Source organism: Sceloporus undulatus, chromosome 6, assembly GCF_019175285.1.
Source record: "Sceloporus undulatus isolate JIND9_A2432 ecotype Alabama chromosome 6, SceUnd_v1.1, whole genome shotgun sequence".
Classification (NCBI taxonomy): domain Eukaryota; kingdom Metazoa; phylum Chordata; class Lepidosauria; order Squamata; family Phrynosomatidae; genus Sceloporus; species Sceloporus undulatus.
Window position 1 is genome coordinate 169617472 of NC_056527.1, and position 24648 is coordinate 169642119.

Genomic DNA, 24648 nt, shown 5'->3' on the forward strand with positions numbered 1-24648 from the left:
ATATATATATGTATATATATGTATATATATGCACAGTAAATATGTTTTTATATATCGGTACATCTTTATGTATGTCTATATATATATATATATATATATATGAATATATTTTTATGTATGTCTATATATACATAGATATGTTTTCTATAAGCGTTGATTGTTATATATGTATAAAACGATGAATCCAAAGCCCTTCTTTTTTGATTTTGGGTTCATAGAAAACAAAATAGTAAATAAATAAATAGATAGATAAATAGGAAATGAAGCATTTCTTTACAAACCTAATGTTCTTTCTCTCCTTTTCCCTCCAAAGGATGAAAAAGGGAAACTTCAGCAGAAGAATATTGGAGGCATAAAACTGTTTTAATCTTTAATAATTATTTCATTACAAAAACCATTTCTTTAAAAAAAAGATGTATTTTTCTCTCTCTTGATCAGAAAATAAAAATTGGTATTTGTTTATGTATTGATTTGGCCCTGACTCTGGCTGGAGCCGGAGGGTCCCCTGCGGAGGACTCCGACTCCCAGAATCCCCCAAAATAAGGTTTAGCTTTTCCTAGGATCATCTTAAAAGAAGATTGAGGCGCAGAAGACGCAAACGCAATCAAGCGATGATTTCGTTAAGCCGACACTATTGGCGCTATGCCTTCCTCTTTCGATTGGAGCCAATTGTCTTTGCTATTATTATTATTATCATTATTACTATTATTATTATGTAGTCCAACCGCCAAAGTGGGGTTGGAAGCAAGGGCTATTGCGCAAAGCCCATGCTGAAAATCACTCCTTGGCGCCATCCACCCTGCAGAAATGCTCATTTGGCGCCACTTCAACCGCCATTGCTCAAAGCCATGGGATCCTGGGAAACGTGGTTATTGGCTGTGGTCAAGCGTTGGTTTCTGGCCCGCTTTGGCCTCCCACCGCTGTACCCTGGCCTTCCAAAGTCCAGCCGCGGCGGTTCAGACACGAGGGACCGGGAAAGAGGCGCAGTCAGCCAAGCCGCAGGTGTTCTTCCCGCGTTCGATGAGGAAATACCTGGAAGGGAAGGCAAAAAACACCTAGGGTTGGCCCTATGGCAAATCCAATAGCATCCAAATTAGGATACCTTTATGGGGCCAAGCAAAATGCACAATTATATGCAAAATGCACTGGCTTCTTCTTCTTCTTCATCTTCATCAGGCAAACAGGAGAAAGAAATGGAAGCTGTCAGTCCTAAGCCTGGATTTTGCTGTTTCTGGTCTCAGTTCAGATGTTCAGAGAGGGCTATCTGAAGCGGTCAATGGGAGATTTTCAAATCCAAGGAGATCTAATGTCCATTTGCAATTCAGGGAAGATGCCTCCTTCCTTTGTGAGACACTTAATTTCCCAAGAAGTCTTTATGTTTTGCATCAGGAAAACTTCAGGCGATGCAGAGACAAATCCTGCCGATCCAGTCCCAGGATTTGGGGAAATGCTTTTTTATATCATATTTTATTTATAGGATTTATAGGAATTTATTTATAGGATATTTATGGCTATTTATAGGGCCTACGAACCCTATGGAAATAGCCAGTGGACTGGGACCTTGCCATGATCTGAGCTGTCTCTGCCTCCAATGAAGGTAAAGCCATTTCCCCCTAATATTGGGACTGATAGGCATGCTTTGCCTCTAGGCTGCCTACTCCAACTCCCAGAATTCCATAGCCTTGAGCCAGGGCAGGTAAAGCAGAGCCAAATCAGTGTGGTGCAGCCCCAGAATGATGGGTCCCAAATGTAAGGATCTGTTGCACAGATAAAGGACCCCAACTAAGACACACTGACTCAATGCAGCCTAAGCTTCCAAAGAAGGGGGTCTCCTTACCCATTCATCCCCCAGAAGGCCCCCCAGGAGTTTTTGACTATCCAGTAAGGAAGGCCCTTCTCCTCTTCTCCGTAGCCCACCGCCAGCACAGCGTGGTTCACTTTGTCCGGCGTTTTGTCGCATCGGCTGCTGCAGAAAGAAAACGACAAACAGCAGTGGAGCAGGTAAAGGATACCTGGGATCATGGCCTCTTGGTCACAGACTCCCCATAGATAGGCAACGCAACCCTAACTGGCCAAGATGGGCCAGCTGCGCAGATGCCAGGCTGGCAGAAACTGCACCGAGTTCAAATGCTCCTTCCCTCTTAGTGCAATTCCGGTAATGACTCCAGCACAGAAAGAGTTTGGACTGGATGGCAATTGGGGTCATGTCTATGACCCTAAGATGCCCTCCCAGCCTAGGAGTATTGCAAATCTCTCAGGGCTCCCTTTGCTCTGGGTCAGAGGAGCTTTGGGTCTGGTATAAGTTGGCTCCTCTCTCGCTCCAGCCTTCCTCTATCCTTGTTTTTGGTTCTTATGCCAGCAGTTCTTAGCCAGAAGAGTAGTTTTTTCCGGCAGGTTGATCTCTGGGATAGAATCATAGAAGAGTTGGAAGAGACCCCAAAAGGGTCCTGATCCAGTCCAACCCCATTCTGCCATGCAGGAACTCTCCATCAAACCCAGCCCCAACGGATCTGCTGGCATAAGAGGGTTTCTTCAGCTTGGAGAGGCCTGTGCCTGATCCTGTTCTCCTGCAACCGGTGCACTACCTTTGATTTTAAGGCTGTTATCATGCAAACTGATAACCAAACCGGCTGAATTTCCTAAGTATCCCCCACTTGCGTTCTTTGCTCCTGAAATACCATTCCCCAGTGATACAAAGAGTTCCTGCATGGCGGAATGGGGCTGGACTGGATGGCCCTTGTGGTCTCTTCGCTCTACGATTCAATGATCTGAAAAGTGCCAGAAGTCCCATTGTGTGCTTGTTTGCTAGCACACTCAATGCATCCACACATTGTTCCTCTCTGTTTATAGCACCTGCTATACTGGGCAATAAGTCACACTCTCTCAGCCTCAGGGGAAGGCAATAGCAAGCCTCTGAACAAATCTTATCAAGAAAACCTCATGAAAGGGTCGCCTTAGGTTCCCCGTAAGTCGGAAAGGACTTGCCAGGCACACAACACGCACACATATATTTTACCATACTCACTTGGAGTAAACCCCTTCTTTGTAGTGCATGAAGTCCTCTGTCACCTGGAAGGCAAAGCTCACCGGGTTGTGCTTTCCCACAGCTTCCACCATGCTCTGCTCATCGTACTGGCAGGAGGCAATGGGAAAGGTTAGTGTGCAGGGCATGGCTTGGCCTCAGCGACAAGTGTGCATGCACAAGGCAGAGAGGAGAGAGCGGCGAGGTCTGGAAACCCCATTATTAATGTCCAGAGAAAAGTGTGTGTGCAAAAACCAGCAGCTTGTGATTTGTCCCTGCAAGTCTGAAAGGAGCATGGAAAGGTTCGTTCTTTGGGACTACGGTTCCAGCCTCTCCTGGGCCACCAGAAAGAAGATGTGTCCAGAAGGGTCATTCTTCCAAGCTCTGGACAGGACAAAGCTTCCAGACTTTTAATTTTTGTAAATGCCACTTGCCAGCCTTTCTTTCCTAAGAAGACGGGGCTTCGCTGTTTAATCTTCGGATGGGAAGATCAGTGGCTTTTTAGTTTGATTCTTCAGGTGCAGCTGCTTTGGAGAAGAGCTTTAAGTATTGGGCTTTGAGCGCCCTCTGGCGGCCGCAGGCCTGCATGGCAGCCATGCAAGATGGGTCTCCTAAGAGGCAGCAAGTCAGAGACCATCGGGAGAGGATGGGGGCAGAAGGTGCAAGAAGCCAGAAGCCATGGGGAGAGGATGGGGGTCCACAGGTTGCAAGGGAGAGAAAGGTGCAAGAAGCAAGCTGTAGGGGAGAGAATAGGGGCCCAGAAGGTGCAAGGGTTAGTGTTAGGGGTCCAGAAGGTGCAAGAAGCCATGGGGAGGGGACAGGAGGCCAGAAGGTGCAAGGGGACAGAAGGACCCCCGGCAAGGGATCCCCTGTTTTCCCAAGAACGGGCACCCTGCCCAGGGAGCAGCAGTCACTGGATCAGGAGGAGCATCTCACCAGGGTGATGTTGACTACATCTTTGACGAACGCGACAGCCTTCCCGGGCTGGAATTTGCAGGTGCCATTCTGCGCATAATACCAGGGAGTCCCATTACAACCATTGAAAGGGAGAACATGCCATCTGACCACCCTGAGCCCCAAAATGTGGCCAGCAACGTACCATCCCACGGTAAGGGTAGGCATCCTCCTCCATCAGCCCTCCGTTATACAGAATATATTCAAAGGCCTGGCTGGGGAGGCCCCTGGGGAGGGAAGGCAAAAAGCACATCAGCAACAACAACAACAACAACAACAACAACAATGCATCAAAATGCTTCTCTTAGCTGGCTTGCCCTGTATGTACAAACCCCCCATCTAGGGGCAAGACTTAAAACATTTTTATGCTCCATGGAGTGGGCATGGTGGGGGTCAGAAAGGCTTTGGATGGGAGGAGAAGCCTTGGGAGACCCACAAGGGAGACCCTCCCCCCCACGATGGAAGAGGGCCCCAGCTTTCTTACCCGCTGCATCCATGGTTGTTGAAGGCTTGAGCACAGTCGACCAGCTGTTGCTCGGACTGTGCGAAAGGAGAAATGGAGAGGACTGGGGTCCAGGGGTCCCCAAGAAGGTCACCCCCTCTTCCCACCCCCAACACAGCCTCCTCTCCCCCAAACAAGCTCACATCTGCCTGAGCCTCCTTCTTGGGGGTCCGCCCCAGCCCTCTGCCTCCAACCCGTCCATTGCGTCTGAGAAATCCCATTTGCAAGGCCAATGTCAGGCTTCATATTTGTTGCTACTCCCATCAGACCCCGATCCCACTCCTAAAGCCATGCGACTGTGCTTCAGTACCCCTGGCTTTGAATATGGCTCTCCATCAAGGCCTCCAAAGAAGCAAAGTCCACAAAAGCTCAGGCTGCAATAAACCACTGTTTGGTCTCAAAGGTACTACAGTGCTTCATTCCTTCTACCTCCACAATCTCTTATTTTCCCCCTTATGCTACAAGTCTGGACTAGCTTTTTTCTCCTCTTCCAGACTGAAGGACCTGAACCAATGGATTTAAAATTGCAGTAGAAGAAAGCAGATTCTTTGCGAGGGAGAATTTCCTGACGGTAAGACCTGCCTTGAGAGGGAAGCAGACTCTCTTGGAAGGCAAAAGACTCTCCGTTCTTGGAGGCTTTTAAACAAGTGTTGAATGGACCACTTTGCAGGAGAGGTTTAGTGATAGGTTGGGGGTCCTTGCAACTCTGTGCTTCTGGGGTAGTCCTCTTTCTTTCCTCTGAAGGAGAACTTCAGAATGGACATTTCTTTGCCCAGAAGTGACTTTGGCATCCCCACAGAAAGTAGAAAGATAAGCTAAAAGGAAGAAGAAAGCCCTGGGTTCAAGGAGGAGACCCTTACCAGCTCCAAGAGCTTCCCAGTGGCAATGGCAACAGCTGACTCCAAGCAGCCGGTGGTGGAGAACGTCCAGCAGCTTCCGCAGGGACCCTTTGATGGACAGGAAGGAAGGAAGGAGGGAGAAAGAAAGAAAGAAAGAAAGAAAGGGCAGCGGGTGAAAAAGAGGCAGGGAAGCACCAGGGGCCCTTTGCAAGATCCCCCAAGAAAGCAAAGAACTGGGACTCTTTTAGCAAAGCCAGGCCTCTGGACCTCTCTTTGGGGTCTCCCCCGAAGGGCTCCCGGGGTCCAAGGGTCCATCACTCTACCTGGTTTTTGACCGGTGTCACGTAGTTGCCTTTCTTCCTCCAGTCAATGGCACTTGGATAGGGTCCGGTGCGGCGGACAAAGTTTCCCCTTGTGGCCGAACAATTCTGCCAAGGGCCAGAGAGAAGCTCTCACCCAGGAGACAGGCAGCAGCCCCCCCTGAGCCCCTGCTGATCTTCTTCCAAAGAGTGTCTGCACTTGGAAGTCTTGAAAAGCGTAGCATCATTCCCTGAAGATGCCGAAGCCAGAGATGCTGCTGGCGCAACGTCAGGAATGAACCCTTCTAGGACATGGCCACATTGAGCCCGAAAAGCCCAACCCAAACCTAGGGCCTGCCTTGGGTTTGCCGCCCTGAGATCTCATGGTGAAATTTAGTAAAGGAATGGCTGGAGGAGGAAGAAAGGTCCGCTGCCTGCCTTCCTTCCGAGCCAAGAAGGGCCTCAGGGGGTTTAGGCCTTACCTGGGGCTCTTGCCAGAGGAACCTTTTCCTGAACTCAGCAAAGGTCAGGTCCGAAAACTGGTTCAGGGCCACTGGAAAGAAAGCAAGAAAGAGGAAGGAGTCAGGAGGAGGCTCCTTTCTCTTCTTAACACGGCAAAGAGGAAGCAAAGGGCAAAGAGGAGGAGGAGGGGGAGCCTGGGGCTGTGTCTCCCTGGAAGGGCCCTGGCCCTGGCCCTCTTACTCTGGAAAGAGTGGTTGCCCGCGTTGTGCTGGTCGACCCTGCGCTTGTTGCTGAGGAAGATCCGGAGGCGCTGCTGGTACTCCTCCAGGCAGCCGTACTCTTTGCCGTTCTGCCAAAGAGAGGATCCAAGAGAGGAAAGGCCCTTCAGGCCCCAGTTCCAGCCGGAAGGGCAACCGGCAGGAGGAGGAGGAGGAGGAGGAGGGAGCCTTGGCTGCCCTTCTCCACTCAGCAGCAGCAGCAGCAGCAGCAGCAGTCCCCCGGCCGGAGAAGGCCTTTCCTGATCCCCGGGGCCTGGCTGCTCCTGGGCTGAAGAAGCAGCTCCCAGCCTTCTTCTGGCTTTGCCAGGAGGGCCAGCTTGGGCCCAAAGACCAGCAACGCCCCTCTCCAGCTCCCAGGAGGCCATAGCACTGAGCCATGGCAGTTCAAGGGGTGTCGAAAGGGGATCATTTCTCCCGTCTGGATGGGGCCTGAGTCGGTGCGGAGCTGCCAGGAAGAGGGTCGGAGCTCTCCCAAGCCAACCTCTTGGGCTTCCTGGCCCCAGAGGCCCCTTGGCTGCAGCCCTCTCTCCCTCCCGGCCCTGGGCTCCGGAGGCCAAGGCCAGGGAAGGAGGCAGGCCCCGAGGGGGGAAAGAGGAGGAGGAGGAGGAGGAGGCCCTGGGGCTCAAGGGCTCAGGGAGGGCAGCCTCCACAAGCAGCCAGGAGGCTCCTCCCGGGCCAGAGAGGCAGAGGGCTGCCTTGGGAAGCCCCCTGGAATGGAGACCCGGGGACCTGCTCCGTACCTGTGCCGCCCAGGCCTTGAAGAGCAGCTCATCTGCGGAGAGAGAGAGAGAGAGAGGGAGAAGGGGTCTGTGGGGGCTCGCTCTTGCCGGCTGGCTGCCCGCCCGGGGGAGGGGAAGGGAGAGGGGGGACCTACCGGGGGAGGAGGAGGAGGCCCTGAGGCAGCAGCCCAAGAGCCAGAAGGGCCAGCAGGCGGCCAAGAGCAGCCCCGGACGGAGCCCCATCCTCGCCTGCTCGCAAGAGAAAGGACTGCTGGGGCTGCTGGCTGGGAGGGGGGCCCTCTGCCCATGCTCAGGAGCCCCGCCCCGGACCCTCCCCCCCCGCCCCCGCCCCCCCTTCGGTCCCTCATGGCCTCCCTCCTCTTGGCCCAGGCCCTCCAGGCCCGGCTCCTGTCCCCCTCCTCGGCCCCCTTGGCTCTGCTGCTGGCCAGGCTGCAGCCTGGGATTTCTAGTCCCGGCTCCCATCCTTCCCAGCAGGGCCCCTGTCTGTCTGCCAATGGAGAAGCCTTGCCAAGCCTGGCCCCAGAGACAGCTTTCCTTTCCAGCCGGTCAGCCTGACCCCCAGCCAGACTCGCTCTCAGGCCCCAAAAGCTTGGCCAGCAGGACTTTCCAAAGGGCCTCCTCCTCCGATCATGTCCGCCTCCAAACTCCGGCATTTGGAGATGATGACCCAGAGACTGAGAAGTCGAGAGTCAAGCTTAGGGCCACGGAAGGAAGGAGGCCAAGATGAAGCAGCAAAGGCGCAGCTCTGCTCAGCCTGAAATCTGGAGACCGGAGGCGACAGTGGAGGGCTTTAGGGCTTCTTTTAGGACGACGGACAAAGCGCTTGCCTTTTGCCTCTCTACTCTCCGACAAATACAGCAGGCCTTACATTGATGCCTGGATCTGTCGACCCACATTTTGGGGCTCAGTTTTTGACCAAACTTTCTAGACCTATACATGAGCATCTCCAGTATCTGCAAAGCCAAGGGATCATTATATCTATAGATCTCCTCCTTGGCCCCCTTTTCCCACCATGAAGCCCCCAAAGGTGCCAGCCCAGCCCAGCCCCCCTTTCGGCAAAGAGCTGCAGCAGAGTCCTTGTTACCCTGAGATAGAATAGATTTATTAGCAAGAGGTAATCAGGAAACAGAGATTTGTACAAAAAACGGAACCGCCCCCCCCCCCCCCCCCCCCCCCCCTTTGTTTCTGGAGGAGTTTGTTGTCCTTCCACTTCCCCAAAACAAGGCCCTCGGAAGGGGATCCTCAGGTTGACAGCTATTGCTTACAGCAACAAGGGGCTTTTCCTTCTGCTTTGGTGGAGCCTGGCTGCCTGCCACTCCGGAGAAACTCACCGGGGTTTATGTTACTGTACAGTGTTTTAAAAAAGACATGGTTTTAATATTCACAGAAGAAGCACGACATTGCCATATCCCTGCTAGCAAAGGGGTTCGCCGGGATTACAGTCTATGGAATAGAAACCCTCATCACCATCATCATCCATCCTCTCCCCCGCCCCACCCCACCCCTGCCCCCTGCCTAAGTCTATGGTAGGTCACGAAGAAGTCTCACTAGCGGGTCTGCGGACAAGAAGAGCATATTATTGACAAAAGCCCCCCAACAAAGTGATGCAGCAGAAATAGTCAAAAGACGGGGGTTTCTCCTGGCCCCTTCCCTCCCCGACCCTCTTCCAGAGCCTCCAAACGGGACCCCTTCCCCTCCCTTCCTCCTTCATAGGACCCCCAGGGAAGGCCATCCAAGGGGCTGCTAGAGGGGCACCAGCCCTCCTCCTCCTGCCCCCTTTGCACGGCCATGGCTGCCCAGGCCTCTCCAAATCAGTCCCCAAATGCCCCCTGCCCACCCACCACTGACCGCCCCCCACAAGAGCCCAAATCCTACGGTGTGTTCATGGTGCTACACAACCCTTGTGCCGGACGGCAACGTCGCCCAACTGAACCAAGGGGCCAAACACAGTCGGCCCTCCATATCTGCTGATTCTTTATCCACCATCCACAGCTTGGAGATATTTTGAAATTTCAATACACAAGCCTTGGTTTTGCCATTTTATATAAGGGATGCCGTTTTGCTAAGCCACTGTATTGAATGGGATTTGAGCATCCATGGACTTTGATATCTATGGTGGGAGGGGAGGGGGTCCTGGAACCAGACCCCAGCCAAGGATACCAAGGGCCCACTGTATGCAGCCAAATGCACCACTTGCACCCAGTGACAACTTGATTTCTGCAACCTCAGACACAGTGGGCGCATTGACACAAAATGTCCCAATGCCCGTGTTATGCATGGACAAGGCATCCACAGGATTCAGGCCAATGTCTCCCCTGTTTTCCCATGGATTCTGGGCTACTGGGGGAATGGAGATGGATACCCAGAAATGGGATGGGATCCCTCATGCCCTTCCTGGGCTGAAGACCACCTGAGCTGGGGGCAGCTTAGCTCAATGAAATAACAGCAGGCATTTTGGCATCCTTCTCTAACAGATTAAAGGCCCTTTCATGACACATGGCGATAGCACTGTGATTCCATGTCAACCACCATGGCCACAAAATCCTACAAATCCCGTGGGGTTTGTAGCTTATTGAGGCACTTGCACTTTCTGGCAGAGAATTCTGAACAGCCCTCCCTAAACTACAAATCCCAGGATTCCATGGGATAAAGCCATGTGGTCCTGGGAGCATAATCACAGCACTATAACGGTGTGAAGTGAAAGGACCCCGACTGTCCGCTGCCTTCAGCAAAAATTGACCAGCGGTGGTTACAAGGGAGATCCTGCATTAGATTTGGGGCCATTTCATGACACATGGCGATAGCACTGTGATTCTGTCAACCGCCGTGGCTGCAAAATCCTACAAATCCCTGGAGCATGTATGTGCCTGCTTGCACACACGCATGTGAGCGCATGGAGATGGCACACTCAGTTTCCGATGGCCGAAGGGAACCCCATGCGCACATTGCCAAGCCCTGGAGAAACGGCTGCTCTTTACTGGGCGAGAGAAAGAGGAGCGCGGAGAAAGGGGTCCCCCGTGGGCCAGTGGCTTCCCCCACATTTGTCACCTGCTCCATTCCCCCCTCCCTCCCTCCCTCCCCTGGAAAGGACTCAATGACAGAGATAACAGAGCGGAAGATAAACCAGGAACAGGGTCCACAAAGTGGTCAAGGCCAGACTCCGCAGCAGGACAATGCAAGGCCGAAGGACGGAGGGACTGACGGACGGATGGACGGGGTTCAGGGCGGGGGAGGGTGGCAGATCTTAGAGAAGCACAGAGTAAGTAAGAGAGACTCAGCCAAGGGTTGCCCCCAAAGAAACAGAAGAGAGCCGCTATGTACAATATGATACAAGGTATGCACAGCAGGACGGGGGGGAAAGCCACCGCTCTGGGACTCAGGTGGGCAGCTTTGGCTCTATCTGGAGAGAAGCTTCGTAGAGACCCTCCTCATCCATCACAAAGGACTGGTCCAGGAGGAACTGGGTGACCTGGGAGAGAAAGGAAAGCCGTGGGGGGAAAGTGCTAAGACAGGGGTCCCAAGGGGCCATCTAATCCCACTCCACCATGCAGGAATACACAACCAAAGCACACCCAAGAACTGGCCACCCAACCTCTGTGTAAAGCCTTCCACCAAAGAAAGACATTCCTTCTGCCCAACTCTGCAGCTTCCAGGAGCCAAGAAGGGCATGGAGACTCCAGAGGCGGCTTCTGCAAGACTCTTACCTTTGATTGATGCTCGATTTTGTAGGCCGTCTGCTGAAACTGCCTGATTTCTCGGATGATGTGGGAAATCTGTGCCAAGAAAAAGGAAATATCCACCTGTGTGCAAGGACACTCTTGGAAAAACCACCCGACGCTCGTGAAAAGAAAGGATGAGCCAAGCACAGCTTGGAAGCAACGAGTCACAAGGAACTAGTTACTTTCGGGCATATGTCAGGTGTTGCAAAGGCACATTTCTGAAGTCGTGTGACACGCGGAAGAGCAAAGCAACCTTATTAGCACAATACATAAATAAATTAGCACCATAACTAAAGGTGTTCAGCTACTCTCCAAAGTTGCAACTCCCCAAAGTGGCATTTTTCAAGTTTTAAGCCATTCTCATATTTATCCTAATTTTTTTTTCTCTTAACAAAAAGTGGTGGAAGGGAGTAACAGAAAGCACTAGAAAAGCGGCTTCTTGGCCAACTCTGTAGTAAATAACAGGGACATATTTCTTTCACAAAGTAACTTTCCAAGCTCTGGGCCTAAGAGAGCGAGGGAAAAACACCGCAGGATGAAGGAGCTGGAAACGAGGTGGCAACTCTGCTCTCTCCTAACTCAAAGGCCATTTTCTCAGGGCAAACATGTGCCCTCCTCCAACTGGCATATTTCATAGCCTTGTGTGGGATTGTGTTGTGCCAGGAAACTCTTTGGGCTTCTGGGCTCTTTGACAGAATTGTCTTTCACACACTTCCAAAAACCAAAAGGAGAGCTCACCATCCTCATTTTGGAGAAGTTCACAAGGCCATCCTCTGTGTAATTCGGGGTGCCCTCTTCTATGAACGCCAGGTCCGTCAGGTACATGCCAAGGTAAGGGACGCAAGGCGGATCGCAGCTGAGAGAAGGAGGAGGAGGAGGCAAAGACCCAGATTATTTGACTCAGAGAAGCGCAGACAGGGAAGCCTCCTTCCACCGGATTCAAGAAGCCACCTGGCAAATTTTCCCCAGTCACACAGTTCAGTTGAAACAACCAAAAGATGAGCATGAAAATGGAATTATGCTGCCAACAATATTTAAAAGCATGCAATTAAAACAGATAATACATTTGCAAAGGCCTGTCAGATGGCGATGATGATGATGATGACGATGGCTGATGGAGGGCTGCAAGGAGCCACTTACTTTTTGAGGGCTTCCCTCAGGTTCTTGAAGCGGCCCTCGGAAGAGACCAGCCGCTGCAGCTTGTCAATTAGGGCCTTGGTCTGGAAAGGAAAAGGGAGTCCTTTTGCTGCTTCTCCCCCCAAAAAAGTGGGAAGCAGAGACTGCCATGTAGCAGCCCCCCCCCCCCCGCTTTCTGATAAATGGCTGGGACTTATGGGTCTGTATCTGGCCACAAGGTTAAGGACAGAATACGCAACTTCTGAATACGTTAAAGAAGTGCTGAAAACCCAGAAAATGCCTTGTAACTGTCACAAGCCATTGACATTTCAGAAGTTTTATATACCATCCTCATTCCCCCAAACAAAGAATGAGCAGCTTTCCCTACACTCCTCGTTTATAAGAAGATTTGTGCCTACAAGAGGCATCCACAAATGGCCCCCAAAGGAACAAATGGACTGGAGGAGGTAAGGGCTGGCAAAATCCAAGGGGCTTCTGCTGCAAGGCCTCTCATTTCCTCACTCACTGATCCTTCGCTAGGACTCTGCCACTGAGCAACAAGGCCTAAGGCAAGGAGGCCGAACGTCGCAGCAGTGGCGCTGTGGGTCTGCTTTGGGTCTGCTTGTGGGGCACCCACCTGCTTGGAGACCTTCATCCAAGTCTTCTTCAGGCGGAAGATGGCACTGCGGTTGAAGGCCGAGGTGACCTCCAGCACCGCGTTGTAGTTGTGGAGGCACCGGCAGATGTCTGCCACGGCAACCCACTTCTCAATGGTGCTCACCCGGGAAGTGATCTCCTCGTTGTGGAGGATCTCTGAGGCTATCAGGTTGCTGATCTGCAAAGAGTGGGAGTCTGTCGTTATTCCTCTAAGGCAAGGTGAAGTTCCTGGGTTATATTCCCCAGCCCTGCCCTATGCCCAACAGCCCTAAATGTTACCCAAAGGGATCATGTTGCACCTTTGAGAATAAATTGGCAGCCTAAGCTTTTGTAGACTGAGGTTGGCTTCATCAGGAGCAGGGAGTGAAGTGAAGACCTATTCCTGGGCTCTGCAATCCCTGCATCTGATGAGGTTGACTTCAGCCGACAAAAGCTCATGACACCAACTTCTTTCTTTCAGTTAGTCTCCAAGATGTTACAAAATCCCTTTGCAAACTGACCCATGGCAATGTCATTGAATTCTTGCCCCAAATGTTGTAACTTTTCCCCAAAGGAGAGTTGCCTTCTGGTCCTTTGGGGTGCCTTCACAGCCAGGTTTCAGCAGTCAGGAATAAAAGGACCCCAACAGTGGACCCCATGGCCACTAAGCAGAATCCGGTCCCTCACAGCCAAGCCATACGGTGCCTGCTTCTATCTCTGATTCTTCCCAACACCATGATGCCCAGGATGGAGTGAAAGCAACAGTTTCACTTGCGCAGTTGACACAAAAGCAATGTGTCCCTTCCCATGGAGAGGAGCCAGACTATCCCTTGTGGTTTCCAAATTGACTGCAACACAACAGGCGAGAGCAACTTTGGTGAAAACCTCAAAATGAACCTGAGCAAAAATGGGCAGGAAGCCACTTGAAGGCAGGCAGGAAAGGAAGCCTTCTCCTCAGTCCCCAAAATGTCTTCCAGGAGATAGTTGGCAAAAGCTGTGCTTAAAACACCAGTCCTGGATCACCTTTCTCTTGTGATGCTAAGTGTTGCGTTACTTGCATTGAGTGGACAATTACTTTTGGGAGCACAGTGACTGGCAGGATGCTACACAAAATCTCACCTCCTGGCCCCGCAATCTTATTGACACGATGGAGTGCAGAGACACAGGATGCAGGGAAACCAATCACAGACCTGTGTACAGTACATGCTTCGGCAACCACAAGTCTGCAATCCAGACCACAAAGCTGCAGCAACCACTGGCTGGATGTTTTCACCCAAAACACAGTTTGGTTGTAATAGGCGTCCCATCTCTTTACTTGAATACAAGGGAGACTTTCCAGAAGACCTTAGCACTGCCTGGCCCCAACCTAGAGGCCAGTATTTAGCACCACCGTTCGTTCCCTTAAGAACGATGGCAAGAGAGTGATCCAAATGGCCATCTTGCATGCAGCTCACTTTTATTCTGAGCAACTGAAGAAGGCAGAAGTGGAAACATTTTGCCAACTCATATATAAAGTTCCGTTTGCAATCACTCAAATAGATATAAATAAAATGCGTAGGAGGAGAGCTGGCTGGGAACTGGTTTGGCCAGTTGAGGACCCATGGAATGACAAGCAGCAAAGCTTCTCAGCCGTTTCACTTCAAGGAGGCCCTCGAAGGCCAAGCACCTTCCTTCTGGAACGGAGAGTGACTCGCAGCTGTTTCAGAGGCCTATCCTGGATGGCACAAGGTTCAGCAGGGGACCCTGTTTCCCCAATGCCCTGAGTCCCCTCCATTGAGAAGGAGCTCCAATAGACCCACCCCGATCCGGGCCCCGGACGGTTGAACTCACATCATTGAAGTGCTTGGTGTTCTTCATGATGTACGGAGTCCTCTCATTTTTTTCCACCTTCATCCATCCTTGCCCAAAAAACTCTCTGCAGAGAAGAAAGGTTGGGAGCCCAGCTCAGCCCAAGTACAGGTTCCCAATGGGGTCCCTCTTCCTCCTCTTCCTCCCCCTCTTCCTTTCCTCCTGTCTGGCGCATGAAATTCACATGGGTTTAGGAGGCTTCCATTTGGGATTGGGTGATGTGGCTGACACCAGTGCCAGGGCTCCCAGATCTCAGGCCTTGGCCCTTCTCCTCCAGGCCTTGAGCTGAGAGGGAGGAATCTCAGGGCAAGAACATTGTTTTCAAAACCCTGCCTCCCTCTGTATTCTCCATCGTTGGGCTTTTTCTCGCCTCAGAATAACATACTCTGGGAAACAGGCTGGTCCTTATTACATCCCACTTACTTATGGCCCTAGGATTTGTACCCCATGACATCAATAGAGACTGTCTCTTGGTCTCTGGTCCCTGAAATTTCGAGCCCTGGGATGCCACTACCCTGGCAGTTCTAGATCAGATAGATTTCTTCCCACAAGCAAAATGGTGGTGGAAGGAGATTGTATGGGCAGAGTGGTGTTCACCATTGCCCTTGCACAACTAAAGGAAATGCAGATCCCAGGTATCAAAAAAGAGGAGACTTTCCTTCCTTCCTTCCCTCCCACCCCACCTGGTGCAATGCTCTCATCCGCCCCTTGAGACCTTTGGATGGCTCCCATGGACACTCACTCATAAGGAATGTTTTTGAAGACCAGGTGATCCAGCAAAGTGAGCTGCTCAGCAATTTCCAAGGCCGAGTGGTTTTCGAAGGGCTCCGCTTTGACCCCTTCGGCCTAAAAATGGAGAGAAAATGGAAGCGGCTCATTTGAGTGAAACCAAAAGCAAAAGACTGCTCTGCTGGCAGCAAGTGCAAAGGGAAGGAGAGAGGCCTTTTCTGGAAAAAGAGCAATGAGTGCGTCTGTGCACATCTGCCTCACAAAAAGGATATCGCAGTGGCGAGTGGTGTTGGTGTCTTGATGCCAGCTCCCCCTCCCCTCATTTTTTGTGGGTCTCTGAAATGCAAAGGGCAGTTTTGTGGTGACCTCTGCGGTCAATGCCCTTGGCACCGGGCAGCTATCCCAAAGGGATCTCCCAGCTCTCTGATTCATGTCGAAGATGGAAGAAGTATCACTCCCACCCAAGCCATTTCCCCTCCAAAGATGGCCCTTCCATGCGATTCCATCACCGCAGGTCACACAGCTGAAGCACCAACACAATGGTATATTTTTGTGCTGTGCAAAATTGTATGGTCCAGTTGCGTGACACTTCTAGAGGACAATCCGGAGAAATGCTTACCATCTGCACAATCTCTTCCAAGGTGATCTGATTGTCTCCAGGATCGTCCTGAGTCAAAGTCCTGAGATACAAACAAAAATAAAATAAAATAAAATAAAATATGGTTTTGTGGAATAGTGGTGGATTGTGGTTAGAACTTTACTCTGAGAAGCTCCTGTGTAGGAAGAGATAACTAGTGATGTGTGGTTCAGTTTATGCTGCAAGAGACAACTGGAGTGTGGCCTCAGGCGCATTGTTTGCCTTTGTCTGTTCCACAAAACTAGCGCCTCGGGGCCCAAAATTCATCCTCTGCTAAAAAGATGGGGATCTGCGCACTAGCACCACTTGCCTTATGATGTTGGCAGCTGCTTTCCTCTCTTGCGTCAGCAGCTCTGGGTCGTGGATCACTTCCTCCAGAAAGCTGATCACTTTGCATTTCAGCTCCTCATTTGTTTCGAAATCCTGCCAGAAAAACAAGATGATTGATTTATCCCAGTTCACAAAAGAAAAGGTTTACACAGCTGCCTTTGCTTCTGAGCTGGAAGAAAGGCAGGAGATAGTATAAGTAAATATAAGTAAGTCTCTCTGGTGTGATTGCTCAACAGATCCTACCAACAGCAGCACTTTCGGGCTTATGCTCATCCACCACAGTTCCTTATTTGCAGTGGGCCATCTAAGATTATCATCCGGTATTTCGATTGTAATTGCTGTCTCATATCTCACAAAAACAATAGTACTGATGGGGGGGGGGGGCTGTTTGAAAGTATAATTACAAAGAAAAGGGAAAAATGGAAGAGGAACAAGAAGGGAGGGAAAGGAAGGAGAAGTCCCTCTTCCTCCTTTGTTGTTGTTGTTCTGTGCCTTAAAGTCATTTCCAATTTATGGTGATCCTAAGGCAACCCTATCTTGGGTTTTCTAGGCAAGATTTGTTCCAAGGAGGCAGGGACGTAGCTAGGATTTTAGGAAGGGGGGGGGGGTCCAGACTAAGTGCCACCATTATAATGGGGCTTGAGTGCGGCGGCGCAGCAGCACACACCATTCATTTTTCTAATGGAAGGGGGGGGGTCCGGACCCCCAGATCCGCCCCCCTGGCTACATCCCTGAAGGAGGTTTGCCATTGCCTTCTCCTGAGGCTGAGAGTGACTTATTGCCCAAGATCAGCCAGTGGGTTTCATAGCCAAGAGAGGATTCGAACCCTGGTCTCCAGACTCACAGCCCAACCCTCAGCTACATCATGCTGGCTCCCTTTCCTCTTTCAGCTATGCACAAATGTGTATTTTATCATTTCTGTATTTTGATGTAATTATATTTTGAGTTTGCCATAATGGTTGTGGTGGTAATAAAGCAAGAGCCTTACCTGGGAATGCTTGGAGACCCAGTGCCTGAGGACATTGAGGACCCGGTTGGTGGCCGCCCTTCGGATCACAAACTCTTTGTCACCGTTCCTTTGGTCAGGAGGGAAACCTGGATGGATGGCAAGGGACACTTGCTGGAAGCCATGCCAGCCAAGGAGCCCTCTTGCCAGGCTGGCGCAAACAAATCAAAGCAGGCGACAGGCCACCCAAGAGCGCTGGATGCCTCTGTCTCTCTGGGCCCCAAAAGGGCCATAGCATTTCTGCCTCCACAGACTGGGGCTGCTTCCTTGCTTGCCATAGGCCCCCCTTTGTGGCGCACAAATTTCCCTTGGGACTGTGCTTTAATGGAGTTGTCCCAGGTACTGAGCCTTCTTTAGGGCTACGGTTTGGCCCCTTGAATATAGCTCCTCTGACGCTCAGGCCAAATCCTAAAGAGGACTCACCTGCCCTCCATCCCAAATAAGGGCACCCTAGATCAGCAGCCTCTGCCACTGATTTTCCTTTTTGCATTTATTGGGGCTAAGTTTTTCCAAAACATCAGGGCGTCATTCCTCCAGAGTAAACCTCTCCCCGCAAAGCACCAGGACAAGGCTGTCTTAAGGCGATTGGGGCCCTGGAGCAGTTCCTCCAATAAGTCCCCCTTTCCCTGAGGCATTTGACAGAGGTTCTTCCAGAAGTGGTGGTCTAGGAAAATGGATAAGCCAGCCACAAAATACTAAGCGCAACAAGAAGGCGGCACTCAGGCCTTCCCATGCAGGGACCTGTTTTGACCTTTTGGCTTTGAGGAGACCTACTAGTTCTTGCCCCATAGATGGGTATCCCATCACTAGAACACTGGTCATATCAGAAGCACCCAGACGTTCAGGAAGGAAGGGACACTTTCCCATCTCCAGGCCTCTCCCACCGTCCTGCCATTGCTCCTCTGGCCCTGCACCCCTGAAAGGCAGGTAGGTCTAGATAGGCAGGTGAAGGAGAATCCCAGAGAAGAGGATCCGCAGTGGCTCACCTGCGCTGGCCAAGGACATCCTCCGGTACTTCTCTTTGGTGGGGGTGCCTTCGTTGGCTCCGGCGGTGGCGATAGCGAACGCTGATGCTGCAGAGAGGGCACTGCGGCTGTTCTCCAGCTCCCGGCAAGATGTCATGACCACCCCATTATTATATGAGAACAAGGGGAATTCTGCACCAGGAAGAGAAGAGGCACATCAACATGGCAGGAAATGTGCCAGAAGGGGTCCCCTCCTTCCCTTCACCAACTGGCCATGGCAGAGCCCCCCAGGAGCAAAGTCCTTCTTGGCACCTCAGAAGGAGGGACCCACTTACAGCTGGGCCTGTGCAACTTATTATTATAGTGCAACAGCAGCTGCCTTTCTTGCACTACAAAGCCTGCTGTTTCATGAGGTGGGGGTGCTTTCTGGGTAGTTTCAAGGAGCCTAACACTCCTCCTGCAAATACCAAACACGCTGGAGAAGCAGATTGTCCACCAGCAATGGCCACCTTCTCAGACCCTTGCAAGCGTCCTTGTATTAACTCTCCTCTTGCCATAGCATTCCTGCCACTCCCCGACCCCCGTTTCCCAGGCCCCCCCATTACAGATTTCTTCCTGTCCCATACCCCCACCCCCTGCTTTGGCTCCCTTTACCTGAAGAACTCTTGCCTTTGATCGGCTTAGGTGTGGTGGGAGATTTGGTGGGTGACGTCTCTGCGTCTGCGTCATCACTCTGATTGGGATCCCCATCAGACTCTTCCCGGACGGACATGTCTGCACCTGGTTGGAGCAAGAATGAGGGTCTCATAAACAGGGCAGGAATAAGTGGGACCCTCTGAACCCCACTCTGTTCCCTTCCCCAGCTTGAAAGGATTTCCATGCCATTTCCTTCTCTCTTTGTCTCTCTCTTTGGTCCCAGCCAACAGGAAGGAAGGGCAGGATGGCAGCTTCCCCCGAGGTACCCAGGGCCGTCAGACCCACCCACCATCTTGCCTGGCATTGACAGACAGCTGGGATTGGCAGCCACTCCACTGGCATCTGGGGCAGCTGGAGTGATGGGTCCCTTCTAGGCTTCAAAGGAGCGACCCCTTTCTTCCTCTAATAGATTAAGTACTATGGAGAGATCTTTTAAAGTTCAGGCCAATCTTCACTGCCCTGCTGAGATGGGCACTGCCAGGGGAACTGAACATTTGATGGCTCCTTCAGAGTAAAGCCCAGAGAGGATTTAGCACCTCTTCTGACAGGGAAGCCCCCCACCACCCAATGGCTGGAGCCCAACCCCATGGATGGACTTGGGACTTTCCTCCTAGAAGTAGCTCCCTGGAGGACAAAGCCACAGGGCAGTCTTGGGGAATGGCTCCTTCCTCCAGAAGACTGACTCTCCTGCTGCTCCCTTCTTCCAGAAGGCACTTACTTGGCTTGCTGGGGAGAAGATCCTCGGTTTTTTCGGCAGTGCCAATGGACTCCCCTTCATCCGGGATCTTGTTGGAGTAGCTGCTGCTGCTGGAGACGTAGAGCTTATTGATGTCCAGGGTGGTTTTGCTGAAGGGCGACATAGAGGAGTACATGCTGGCATAGCCGTTGGAGGAGCAGCTCAGGGCGGCCAGGTCCAGGGCTTTGCCCCCGGTGATGATGGGGATGTTCAGGGAGAGCTTCCTCCGGCGGCTCGGGGAAGAGGACTTGGTGATGGAGAGGGGCGGCGGAGAGGAAAACTTCCGGCTCGCCCGTGGAGACTTGGGAGGCTCGCCATAGAGGAGCTTGGTGTTCTGGCTGCTGGCAAACAAAAGTTCCAGGGACCTGGAAAGGGGGGGGGCAAAAAGCAGTGTCCAATTTATCACAAAGTCTAGGGGGTCTGGTTTTAAATGCCAGATGAGATTTTACATGCATAAAGCTCGGGTGGTCAAGTCGCATACTGATTGTGTTGAATGGCAACACTGTACAATAAAATGACACATGGCAATGAACACCCCAGGGGATGTTGGAGGAGACCCCACCACCCACAGATCACCTTGCAGGGATGGCACTGATGGGCTTCTTGTAGATGGTGATCAGCTTGTCCAGGACAATGACAGCCGTGGTGAAGACCCGGTACGAATGGAGGAAGGTGTTGAGGAAGTCTATGCTTAGGAAGCGCAGGTCGGTCAGTCTCTCCAGCAGCCGCTCGACGCTCGCATAGCGGATCTGGAGGACTTTGCAGGAATTCATGGTTTTGCTGAACCGGATGTCAACATCGTCACAGTACAGACTGGTGTCAGACCTGGAACGATACCACAAATTAGGAAGAAAATGATGCCATGGGGTGTCTTCTTCACTGATGTCTATGTACTTCGCCTAAACTGGAACGAAAGAGGGATCAATGGAGGAATGGGTCAGAGAATACATTGCGCTGCCCTGCCTTTCTACCAATATCAGACCCCCGGCAGCTTTGAACTCAAATTAGAACAAAATTAAGCTAAACACCAATCCTGATAGGATTGGGGAAAAGTTGTAAAGCATCCTGTAACACATCCTATTAAAAACTACACCAATTTAAAAGACCCAAACAACATTTAAAACATGACAAGAAGAATGAAGGCACATCTTTCCAGGTTGCACACAGAGTTCTGAGCACAATTCTGCATTGTGGCTTTACAAAGGGCCCTTAGGGCTCCCTGCAGTTTGGGGTGGGATTGTGCTTTGATGACTCCAGGAGACATGTGTCTCCATCTTCACTTGCTCTCTCACAACACTCACTTGATCATTTGGGGAACGGTGACTTTTGAGTTCTCCTCAAAGGCGTTCATCATCAGGCCATTGCATCGGATGTTATCGATGCACTGGAACACAGAAAGAAAGAAGGGAATGGTGCTCAGACTGGAGGGCACAAGGCTTCGGAGTGAAGGATCTCCATAAGGCAGGCCAGTTTCTTCTCTGGAACATCTATGCATGTCGTATCCCTTGGTGTAAGTGTCCCAGTTGACGCTAAAAGCCTTTCCCTCCCAGGACTATTTTGCTTAGAGCAAACTTTAGTTTACTTAGGAAAGTTGCTTGCCAGTTGTCTTCATGCCAGTTCACAGGCTGAGAGTTTAGCCAAGACTGTACATTGGGGCTGCAGAGCATATACTTGTGCACTCATTGTATGTCACACCTGTTTTGTTGAACAGCAATGTTGTGTGGCTGAATGCATACCCAAATGCACACAACTGTATACCCATCTGGTTGTGCAACTGATACACCTGCATTCACAACTCTGCTTCTGCAACCTTGACCCAAATGCAGTTGTCCTGCATTGCACAGAAATGCCCGACCTACTTCTATAGGGGAATTTGCATATGAGTAAAAGACACTAAGAGTCCCAAGAGTACCTAGTGAGGGATTCTTGCATGTCCCCATCATCTCCTAACATCCCCAGTCCTTGACTTGGTTTTCGGTGCTTCCCCTTGGGGCTGAATCCCTCCTTACTTGGCTAACGTCGCTGGTCCAAGCAGCCTTTTCTTGTCTGGATGATGCCACAAGGATCACGGTGTAGGATGGACAGTCTTTAGGTTCTACCACAACCTTGAAGTCAAGATGATCAATGTCTTGGCCAGAGCCTTTTACTGCATAAGAGTTGGCAAGAGAGAGGGAGAATGTGGGGCAGGGGGAGATTGATAGAGAGGGAAAGACAAGAAACAATGTCAGCTGGGCCCCCAGCCTCATAGTTACAACACAAAACATCCATGTGCTGCACATGGGAGTCATTCTGGCAGAATGGTCTCCTGCTTTACTCATATATAGGGACTGTGCTGTTTTTAAGAGTGGCACAAGATTATGGCACCCATTAATGCGCCACAATTGAGAGAGAGGAACCAGTGCTTGCAGGGTCTACGTTCCCAGAGTCCTGCCTCCTAAATGCATGTTCTTCTTTGCCATCTTTAACATCTTATGCCAGTCTTAATTAAACAGCAAGGCAGGGAGTTATCATCAGCTCATGATCAGTGACACGTGGGGTGGATCCAAACTACACAATTATACCAGTTTGATACCATTTTGAGAGCCATGGCTACATCCTATGGAGTCCTGGGATTTGTAGATGGTGGAGGGCTAATACTCACAATTATCCCTTCTAGAAAGGTATAGTTTGGGAGCATTAGAGAACTATAAGTACCCTTCCCCAAAGTGCAGTTCCCAGGACTCCAAAGGAAGAGAGCCATGGCAGTTAACATGATACTGAACTGCTGTAATAGTACAGTGTGGATATGCTCCCGTCTTTCCTCCTTTTATGTTTTAGACACGGTGGTCCAAGGGCATGTGAGGTAATATCACCTGGCTGAAGGTAAGCAGTCTGGGCCTCATCCCTTCCCAGGTGGGAGAAGATCTGGGGACCCTGCCCTAATTGCGGTGCCCGCCCTACACACTGCCTCCATTTCTGAGACAAAAGGAACTGGAAGAAACTGGAAGCATTCCAGAAGCAATATCCAGAAGGGGACACAATGGCAGGGACAAAGACACTTGGGAACAGCAGAGGAATGTGTGCAATGGCAGGGAGGGAGAAGCAGCACAGGAGGAACCATGAGCTTTTTGGCAAACATGAGGTGGGCACTACCATCTCTAAGGGTTGTGTGTGCTGTTTGAGCATGAGGGGAAGAGAGGCACAGGGGGCTCTACATGGGGGTCCACATACCCTCCTCCTCTGTGCTCTCTGTGTCCTCCACAAGGGTGCAGTCGATGAGGGAGATCACACCATTCTGAAAAGGAAAAAACAATCAAGGAGCACACGGTCGGCACAATTGGGAAGGCATCTCCTGCCCCCTGGCGGGGCTGGGCTTGTGGGGGTCCCCTTATGCTCACCTTGGTCAAGTGCAGCTTCCCTCCGGAGCCTCGGGTGCAAATGATCAAGTGCTTGGAGAAGAGGAAGCACTGCCTCTCGCCTTCCTTCCTCAGGGAGAGGGACCCCAGGCGGCCGCGGGTGATCTTCCCCTTTTCGGACATTGGCACCTGGATGAGGGACCCTGGAGAAGAAAGGAGAAGAAGGAGCGCTTCCTGGGTCAGAAGGCCCAGATGATCCAAAAGCATCCCAGCCCCACAACAAGATGGCAGGCAGGTAACAGGGCCAACCATGCCAGCCTTTGTGGCTGCTTTGCCTTATCCCACAAAGAATGGATTCACTGAAGCACTCCAAAATGGAAATGGATAGCAAAGCCAAATGCGCTAATGCAGAGGCCGAGGAAAGGCACCCAGTAAACCTGTATCATCATGCCATCCCTTCCTTGCCTCCAATGTTTCTCTACGAGATCACTTCCAGCCTCTAGGATCATTTGGATCCCCCTTTTCTTGCAATATCCTTTCTAGGGTGCAAGAAGCAGCTGCCCTTTGGAGGGCTTCAATGAGCAACAATGGAGCCTTCTATTGAGGGACTCGCTCCAATGGTGCTGCCGCAACAGAAGTAAGCTACCTTGTCTTACAAAGGTCTGACTGGTGTCCAGAAGGATTTCGCAGCCTTCAATAATCATCCGTTCGATTGCCAGGTTCTTCCGAATGTTTTCGGTCTCACTAACTTCATCGTGCATTATCCTGTGGGAAGAGGAAAGGGTAGTCCCAAAGCCACCGTCCAACCCATTTCTCCCTCCACTAGGCATTGTCTGTATCTCCCAACCTGGACAGCTCTTCCAGCTTGGACTTGGCATAATCCAGGCTGTTCCTCTCCACATGTTCATGCGGCGTGTGCGCCAAAAGCTCATGCAGCGTCAAGATGTACCTGGGGATCTGGGTCACAAGAGAGAACAAACACAATCATGCAAGAGGTCAAAACTGGTGCAAGGCACTCTTGCCGCAGGGAGCATGGCAACAAAGGCTTGAAAGAAGGAGGTAGCAACCTTTGTCATCCTCCATGCTGTTTTTATCTCATTTTACCAGTCTGCCTCAGTTATAAAAGTCAACGCGTTCCTGGGTACAACTTCCTTAACAGAAAATTTGGCACTAAAGGCAGAAATAACATGGAAAGACTAGGGATAGGCCCCTATACCACAAACAAAGAAGAGATGTGCAACATGCTTTAGCAAACAAAATTATCCAAAACTCACGACATGCACATGTGAAACGAAATAAACAGGCCAGGTAAGCCTTGCATAAGTAAACGAAACCGTTCGGAGCTTTCTTGAGGCCACTTGAAGGCTTCTTTCAAAATGCCCTCAAGGATTTGATCACCGCTTTGATCACCTCGGAAAAGCATTATTATTATTATTATTATTATTATTATTATTATTATTATTATTATTACTCTTCCTTTTCACTACCCTCCACCTTTTTATTCCACTTTGGATGCCTAACTTGCATTTTTAAACCTATGGACTCTTAGGACGCATACATCTGCAATAAGCAATTCTTGTCTGCCTTGGCTGTTATAGGACACATACATATGGCTAAAACAGAATCACCTAAAGAAAAACCCTTTTCCCTAGATCAAGCTATGCTTTTCACATTTTTTACTGCAGACACCCAGCTGCAACCCAATAATGAGAGTCTATGGCCCCATACAGACAGGCCAAAATAAAGCTGCTTTGGGTCACTTTGGAGGTATGCTGTTTAAATGATGCATGTGTCCTAAG

At 51.0% G+C, this 24648-nt stretch overlaps 2 protein-coding genes across 3 annotated transcripts in view; both read right to left on the reverse strand.

Annotated features, from left to right (window-relative positions):
- Positions 1-356: 356 nt before the first annotated feature.
- CTSH (cathepsin H) lies at positions 357-7388 on the reverse strand. 2 transcript variants are annotated; one of them, XM_042472428.1, is made up of 12 exons: positions 7231-7387; positions 7097-7128; positions 6319-6427; positions 6099-6169; positions 5641-5745; positions 5339-5425; positions 4461-4516; positions 4122-4203; positions 3959-4027; positions 3026-3132; positions 1838-1966; positions 357-1032 (listed from the first exon to the last, which is right to left on the reverse strand). In XM_042472428.1, exons 1-12 carry the CDS (start codon positions 7316-7318, stop codon positions 957-959), a joined length of 1011 nt encoding a protein of 336 aa, XP_042328362.1. In that variant the 5' UTR covers positions 7319-7387; the 3' UTR covers positions 357-956. The 2 variants fall into 2 exon arrangements, with proteins under 2 accessions (XP_042328362.1, XP_042328364.1); XM_042472430.1 differs by lacking the exon at positions 5641-5745 and having other exon boundaries at positions 7231-7388.
- An 874-nt stretch (positions 7389-8262) lies between these two features.
- Positions 8263-24648, reverse strand: part of RASGRF1 (Ras protein specific guanine nucleotide releasing factor 1) — a 58756-nt gene continuing 42370 nt past the window's right edge. Inside the window, exons 8-27 of the mRNA XM_042476605.1 lie at positions 23697-23806; positions 23496-23614; positions 22892-23052; positions 22725-22788; positions 21524-21660; positions 20816-20898; positions 20091-20339; positions 19497-19879; positions 18737-18862; positions 18104-18274; positions 17100-17206; positions 16092-16204; positions 15764-15824; positions 15158-15261; positions 14398-14482; positions 12569-12766; positions 11956-12035; positions 11554-11671; positions 10801-10869; positions 8263-10565 (exon numbers count right to left, since the gene is read on the reverse strand). Of these exons, the coding sequence (XP_042332539.1) occupies positions 10473-10565; positions 10801-10869; positions 11554-11671; positions 11956-12035; positions 12569-12766; positions 14398-14482; positions 15158-15261; positions 15764-15824; positions 16092-16204; positions 17100-17206; positions 18104-18274; positions 18737-18862; positions 19497-19879; positions 20091-20339; positions 20816-20898; positions 21524-21660; positions 22725-22788; positions 22892-23052; positions 23496-23614; positions 23697-23806 (2631 nt within the window). The 3' untranslated portion in view covers positions 8263-10472. The remainder of the gene's footprint in view (positions 10566-10800; positions 10870-11553; positions 11672-11955; positions 12036-12568; positions 12767-14397; positions 14483-15157; positions 15262-15763; positions 15825-16091; positions 16205-17099; positions 17207-18103; positions 18275-18736; positions 18863-19496; positions 19880-20090; positions 20340-20815; positions 20899-21523; positions 21661-22724; positions 22789-22891; positions 23053-23495; positions 23615-23696; positions 23807-24648) is intronic.

What these genes read in the sequence shown, in the direction of transcription:
- CTSH (XM_042472428.1), bottom strand. Translation starts at nt 7,318, where the DNA reads ATGGGGCTCCGTCCGGGGCTGCTCTTGGCCGCCTGCTGGCCCTTCTGG. An exon ending in CTGGGAAGCTCTTGGAGCTG is followed by an intron (nt 4,517 to 5,338) that starts GTAAGGGTCTCC and finishes CCTTTCGCACAG; the next exon opens with TCCGAGCAACAGCTGGTCGA. An exon ending in ATGTAGTCAACATCACCCTG is followed by an intron (nt 3,133 to 3,958) that starts GTGAGATGCTCC and finishes GCCTCCTGCCAG; the next exon opens with TACGATGAGCAGAGCATGGT.